Source organism: Chelonia mydas, chromosome 26 (assembly GCF_015237465.2).
Source record: "Chelonia mydas isolate rCheMyd1 chromosome 26, rCheMyd1.pri.v2, whole genome shotgun sequence".
NCBI classification, from domain to species: Eukaryota; Metazoa; Chordata; order Testudines; family Cheloniidae; genus Chelonia; species Chelonia mydas.
In genome coordinates, this window is record NC_057859.1 from 1,881,735 (window position 1) to 1,888,848 (window position 7,114).

Consider the following 7,114-nt stretch of genomic DNA (forward strand, 5'->3'; position numbering starts at 1 on the left):
CTCAGAGCAGAATCTGATTCACAAATTTCACTGGTGATGGCCCAGTAAGAATCCAGTTTGACTGTTCAATTCCAGTCTGAGTTTGCAGGCCTGGTCCCCAGAAATATCTTGTAAACTGAAAAAACATTCACCTGCAATCTGAGATACATCAGGGTCCTTGGAGTGGCTTACATAGGGTCATTTTGTAGAGCAGGGTCACATTTTAAACTAGTTTATTTTAATTGAACGTTTATTTTAATGTAGCCAGGAAGCTAAATAAAATACATGTAATAGAGTTCTCTTTTTGTCTTAAAGATTCGTAAGCCAAGGCCACAAAGAGAGCGTGCTCAGTGGGATATTGGTATTGCCCACGCTGAGAAAGCATTGAAAATGACTCGAGAAGAAAGGATAGAACAGTATACCTTCATTTATGTAGACAAGGAGCCAGAGGAGGCTTTGTCCAAAGCCAAAAAGACTGCTGCCTCTAAATCAGAGGCTAAAAAGAATCGTCGGCCTAAACCAGCATTGAGCGCTCAGCCAGAACAGACCAATGCAGTATCCGCATCCCCCTCATTATCGAATACTGAGGTGCGAAGGCAAAGTCAAAGGAGGCAGTCAAGTGTGGAAGAAGAGGAGCCACCACCTGTGAAAATAGCATGGAAAACAGCTGCAGCCAGAAAATCCTTACCAGCTTCAATAACCATGCATAAAGGGAGTTTGGATCTTCAAAAATGTAACATGTCTCCAGTTGTTAAAATTGAACAAGTTTTTGCCCTACAGAATGCTGCTGGAGATGGAAAATTCATCGATCAGTTTGTTTACTCTACCAAGGTACACACTTATTTGTTACTAACTCCTTTGTCTGTAAATAACACACACCCACAATATTTAGTATGGGGCTCAAACTTAAGTGTCCACCAACTTTCAAAATGTGATGGTCCATGCAGGATGCTTTTATTAGACACTACATTAAATCTGTCAGGTCCCGCTTTTTATCAGCAGCCCCGATAAATAGAAACATCTTAAAACTTTACTAACTACAAGGGCTAGTACAACCAACAGTCTGTGGATTTTTTTGTTTTCTTTCATTTTTTAAGAAATGGAGGGTGGAGGGTTACTCTTTGGTCTTAGTGACAGAAGTTTTTACAAAACCGTTAAGCTATTGCTGAGAATTTTTGAAATCAATAGCTACAACAAGCCACTTGTTTAATTCTAGTTTCCCACTTTAAATCAGAATTGAGCTGCTCAGCCCTTCTGGGTTAAATTGGATCTACTACTTTGGTGCCTGTTTGCAACAGGTGAGATTACAAGATGGTGCGTAAATAGTGAGTTAAAAGCAAAAAAAAGAACAATCCTGTGTGGTAAAGACGTTTTTTAAAATAGCTTTTACCTCTTAGTCTCATGCAGATCATCAACAACCCCTCAGTCAGTGTAAGTAGCAGTAGTGGGGCTAATTGGCTGCCTTACTTTTCTGCCCTGTCTTCCTTGAGGACACATATGTGCAGTAACTCCTCACATAACGTAGTTATGTTCCTGAAAAGTACGACTTGTAAGTGAAAGGATGTTAAGCGAACCCAATTTCCCCATCAGAATCACTGTAAATAGGTGGGGTTAAGTTCCAGGAAAAAAAATTTTTGCTGTACAGTACAGTACTATAGTTGGGAGGTGGTCCCACCTTCTCCCGCATGGGCACAGCCCACTGGCACTGGAGGCAAGGAGGCAGGCAAGGAGGCTGAAGGTGCTGTAGGCTAGGAGAAGGACGTTGCATAGCTGCAGCTTCCCCTACTCTGCAAGCACCAGGGGCCGGGGGCTCAGCCCTTGGCCTGCCCACTCCACCCCTTCCCCCAAGCCCCTACCCTTGACCCGCCTCTTCTCTTCCCCCCCACCCCCTTACTCCACGCATTGCGTCCTTGCTCCTCCCTCCCCTGCTTCCTGCCCGCAGCAATCAGCTGGCTTGCGCATTCAGGAGGGAGGGGGGAGGAACAAGGACATGGCGCACAGGCTCCCTCTCCCTCCCCTGCCCCCTGAACGCTGATTGCCGCAGGAAGGAGGCAGGGGAGGGAGGGGGGAGGTGCGCCACATCCTCGCTCCTCCCTCCTTCCTCCTGCCCATGGCTGGCAATCAGCTGGCTTGTGGCGTTCAGGGGGCAGGAGGGAGGGGGGAGGAGCGAGGACTCTGCACACAGCCTCCCCGCTCCCACCCCTGCCTCCTGCCCCCAGCAATCAGCTGATTTGAAGAGGCAGGGGAAGGAGGGCGAGCCTGCGTGCCTGAGTTCCCTCTCCTCCTCCTCTCCCTCCTGAACACCGCAAGCCATCTGATTGTTGCGGGCAGGAGGTGGGGAAAGAAGGGGGAAGGTGCTGATCTGGGGGGTGTGCCAGCGGGTGGGAGGTGCTGGGGGGGGCGTAGGGGAGCTGATGGGGGGCTGCCAGCTGTGGACAAAGCAGGCAGCCAAATGTTGTCATAGCGAATTTTAAATGGAGCATGTTCTGTAATTGAGCAGAGATGTAAGATGGAAACAACATTAAGCGAGAGGACATTAAGTGGGGAGTTACTGTATTTTTAAATTTATATACTGGACCCCTTATGTGGATAAGTACATTAGGAATACCTACAGCAACAAAAAACCCACTAGTGCTGTTCAGTGAGAGACTGGTGCATGCAGTATATTTATTTGAGGGGGAAAACTTGGAGTCTGTCTTAGGAGGTTTCCCCTCACTGTTTCTAAATTGCTCTCCCTCGTGGTGGTAATCAACGTTGTAGCTTGAATTCCAAGTTGTAAGTGATTTCCTAGTAGACTTTGTGGTTATTGAATTAATTTGCATGGTAGTCTGATCAGGTAATCACTAACTTTATTTGTGTTCTTTAAAAGGGAGTTGGTAACAAAACTGAAATAAGTGTCAAGGGACAAGACAAGCTTATTTCTACATCAAACCAGAAAAATGAGAGAGCCACTGCACAAAATGCATCCTCACTCGAAACAACTTCTGGGTCAACAGGTAGGCAAAGGTTGGGACTCCTTGACTAAATCTTAACAATGAGCATTTAAACAGGACGCAAAAGTCAGGGTTCCCTCAGGAATTAGAAAATCATTATGAACGTATTTCTCTTTACATAATGATTGCAGCAAGTATGGCATATGTAATCCACAATGGGTGCAGTTACTTGGAGGGGTGATCTTTATGGCTCTAAGAATTTTAAGTGATGGGTGAACTGCCTTAGCTAAGCCAGTTAGAATCCTGGACTTGAAGGAAGGATGCTTGGCAGTCTGAAGCAAGTCAACATGTCTATGGGATGGCTATGATGGTGGAGAAAAGACAGGGAACGATGGGTAGTGTAATAGTTCACTAAGTTGGGAGGCAGTAAAATGGTTCTGTTAGCAAACCATTACAGTGGCTTTTGGCATCAAATTTCAAAAGTAGCAATTAGGACCAAGGCAAATGAGGCAAAAATCAGCATAGTCTTGTAGTTGGAGCCAGACTTCATGAATCAGGAGTAAATTCTATTCCCAACTTTACTGTTTTCTTGTGTGACCTTGTACAAGATAATTAATGGCTCAGTGCTTCAATTAATCCTGTTGATAAAATGGGATAATGCATACCTTTCTGAAGCACTTTGAGCACTCTATTAGGCACTGTGTACGTGTCTTTAAGAGAGAAGAGTGTGAAGCAATCAAGAGTATCTAGAGGCTTAGAATAGGAAAGAGAAAGCCTAAGGCAAATTCTCTGAAGAAATTGAACTTAACACACATGCAGGGAGAGAAGAGTGAGAATTTAAATTGAATGAGTAACTTTTACCTTGGAGCACAAAAACGATTATTGATGCTGTGACTTCAGAAATGGCTATGGGTTTGGCTCTTCTTTCAGTGGGGATGGGCTAATCCCAGCAGAAAGTCTCTGGGAGCAAATTGATAAGACATACTGTAGAAAGAGGTAGGGTGGAAGATGATGGGGGAGAGAAACAACTTCAGTCATTCTCAACTGAACTTCCATTTTCAAGTCCTTCCTCCTGTTGTACTGGTTTTAGTATTTCAGCGAAACGGTCTTTATCTTCGATGTGGAAAACACATCAGAGATATTATGTGTTTGGACATATGATTGTAATCATATTATAGATAGTATAGACTGTGGAGAACACCGAGTTTAATAATGAATATGTGAAAAGTAAGTTTGGGGTGGGATCAGAGTGCATTCATTTGATACTCAACAGCAGGATGAACAGTTATCTTCAGTCTGGAACCAGAAAAGGGGGGTATTTGATTCAGCTTAGGTGCCATAAAACTGACTACTCTTTCTAATAGTTTTTTTTATCTTGTAACATTATTCAGTGTCACCCTTGCTTTAGTTATGTAGCTGTGCAAAGGACCTGGTCCTAGTGTAGTTAGCTCTTTTTTCAAAACAAAAAAAAAAAAACTAAAGACACCAAAACAAAAAACCCTCACACCATTCTGCATATATTGGAACACTCTTCCCCAGCCCACACAGTTCAGCTCCTCGGCATATATAATTCTTGTTATGGAGTGTTACTTTAAATCTGCTATCCCCTGGGTTTTCACAGCAGACTGTGCCTGAGGACTTTCAAATGCAAGATGAGCACTCTGGATTTTTTTGACCCTGGTGTGAGCAAGATGGGGTTTCATCTGCTGTTGATGACAATCATTGTGTCTCCAGCTTATAATTGCTATGGTTCTGGCAGCTTTTTCCAAACTATTGCTACTCTGTTAATTGCCCAACAACAGAGGAGGTGCTCTCTGTTTTGTTTCCGTCCCCTGGAAACGAAGGGCATCACCTCCACAATTCGCAGTGGCTCTTAGGGCATAGGGAGGGTGAGAATTCTGAGCCTCTTTTTTTTCGTTTTCTCAGGTTTTTTGGATACGTAAAACATCACCTGATAACACCCCATACAGTGCATGAGCATTACTTCAGTATACACTCCAAACAGTCACTTTCAAAGCCATTTCCAAAGTCCAGACAATTATTGGTCCCCTCTCATGGAACATAACTGGAAGTCCTTTTTTCAAATTTAAGGTCACCGGAACTTCAGAGTACCTTTACGGTAAAGTATTTTACAGAATGACTCTGGGAGCCCTGATGCATAAGCCACAGTGAGATGTACAGAATTCCATAATACTGGGGAAAATCTGTTTCTGTAACCTGGAATCTGATAAGAGAACTACCTTGAGAATTCTGTTTAAAGGGGAGATTGGAGGTATAAATGGAAACAAAACTGACCCAATGACTTGGTAGCTAGTGAGGTGCACTGCTTTAGCCTAGCTCTTGTTCATAAATTGCACGGAAGTGGGATAAGAGTATTGTGGAGGTGATGCGCTGAACCTTTGGGGAATGGGGAACACAGAATGCATATTGCACTACTTGGGCATACCACTGGCATCCAATACAAAGTGGCATTGGTCTCCAACGGCACTATCTTCTCTGATACAGGTCTTCCATCACAACAGAACTCCTTCTGCTGTGTTGAGCATAGAGAAGAAAGAAGAATACTGATTAGTTGAACTTTCCTAGTAAGATTTGTCCAAAATTAGGGAACCCTTTCCATGGATAGTACAAGGCATGCCAGCTGAACATAGAGGTGACACAGGAGGGGCTGCAGATCAGGTGCCTTGGGCCAATCAGAGCAACTTTAATATACAGTAAAATTTGAGGTATACTCTTCCCTTCTAAATCCCAATATGGGAACACTCTCTAGGACCCAAAAGTGAAATTAATCCAAACCTGAGGGACACTAAGATTCTCCACCAAAACATGTAACATTCTAAAATGTGTCCCTTTAAAAATAAAATCTTTAAAACCATTTGTATTTGCCAGTTGTTCCTATCAACTTCCATTGCACCAATTTAAATGCACAATTTTCTAAATAATGAGAAAGCAAGATTAACACTAGATCATCAAGTGCATAAGGGAAGGGTGAAGTTCCATGCTTCTAGAGTCCTCTGGAATAATTTCCAGCCTTTGGTTACAGCCTACCTCCTTTTCTAGATATATAGCATAATATCAATGGAAGCAGCATAGACACTTATGGCCTCCAATAATGAATCCTCTTAACATAAAACAAAAAATTCCAGATCCACATTTTTTATTCTTCTAAATAATAATCATTTTAAAAAATTATAAAAAATATTTAATTTCTATCCTGTTAGGTCGAAAACACCTGATGCTGAAGAACAAGACTGTAACTCACGATAAAACAGAATTTTCAAACTTTGGACTTTTTCTGTCAGTCTTACACCTTTAATTATGTGCTTGGTTTCAAGAATTGCACATTACACAAATGCTGTGTAGATGTTCTTCAACAGGAGCAGTGTTGTAACACAGAATATTCCTTTGCCCTTGCCATTTTTTTTTTTTTTTTAAAAGTAGCCTGTGTTCTGGTGTCTTCAAGTATCCTAATCACCCTTATTAATCTGAGCTTGCTTTCCAGAGCATAATTTTAACAAACCTGTTCTTTAGTTTTTGTCTGCTAGAATAGCCTCCTGTCCATTGACCACCATTTGTTTTCAATTTTTTTCTCAGCATCCTGAAATCTTTAGATAAAGATGTCAGTTTTTTTATTTATTGCAACTATGGTAGCCTAGCTTTTGACTAAACTTGTACTAATATCTAGAGTTCTGAAATTTGATAAATCAGTTTATTCACCTGACCATAAAGTCAAAGGCCCAGAAAACCATGTTTTGAAGAGTGAAAGTTTGGAATCTAAGTTCTGAATCTTTAGAATACCAAGACATTGTAGGTAATGAGGTTTTTATAGTTATGGATACCTTCCAAAAAAAGCAAAAGGCAAACTAGTTAGTTAGAAAACGATCAGACCGGAGGCTCTGAAAGTGACATGCCATAACAAATTGTCACCCTATTCCAAAAATGTGGATTCCAGCCTTTCCCTTCACCCTTTTATTGGTGTCTTTTCTGAACCCAGGCCTCTCTCCATTAGATGTATTTTCTGCAATCAGGGCTCCAGCTGGCAAAAAAACCCCTTTGAACGGACTGTTTTTAAAAAGTCTGTTAAATATCAAAAGAGCAAAAAAAGTTTTGCTTTCATTACTACAGCCATTGACTTGGTACTGAACATATCACACTAAGCTGAAATAGAAGGAATCGCGTAATAGAATCCTTTCCTTCCTCAG

At 42.0% G+C, this 7,114-nt stretch overlaps 1 protein-coding gene across 12 annotated transcripts in view; it reads left to right on the forward strand.

Moving 5' to 3' along the window:
• The window catches only part of NSD3 (nuclear receptor binding SET domain protein 3), a 69,180-nt gene that overhangs the window by 28,681 nt on the left and 33,385 nt on the right, over nucleotides 1–7,114 (forward strand). For all 12 annotated transcript variants that reach the window (XR_005223419.2, XR_006287596.1, XR_005223417.2 and 9 more), the window contains 2 exons: nucleotides 295–810; nucleotides 2,849–2,975. Coding sequence is in view for 7 of the 12 variants with exons in the window: in XM_037886179.2 (XP_037742107.1) it covers nucleotides 295–810; nucleotides 2,849–2,975 (643 nt within the window). In the remaining 5 variants the exon portion in view is untranslated. The remainder of the gene's footprint in view (nucleotides 1–294; nucleotides 811–2,848; nucleotides 2,976–7,114) is intronic.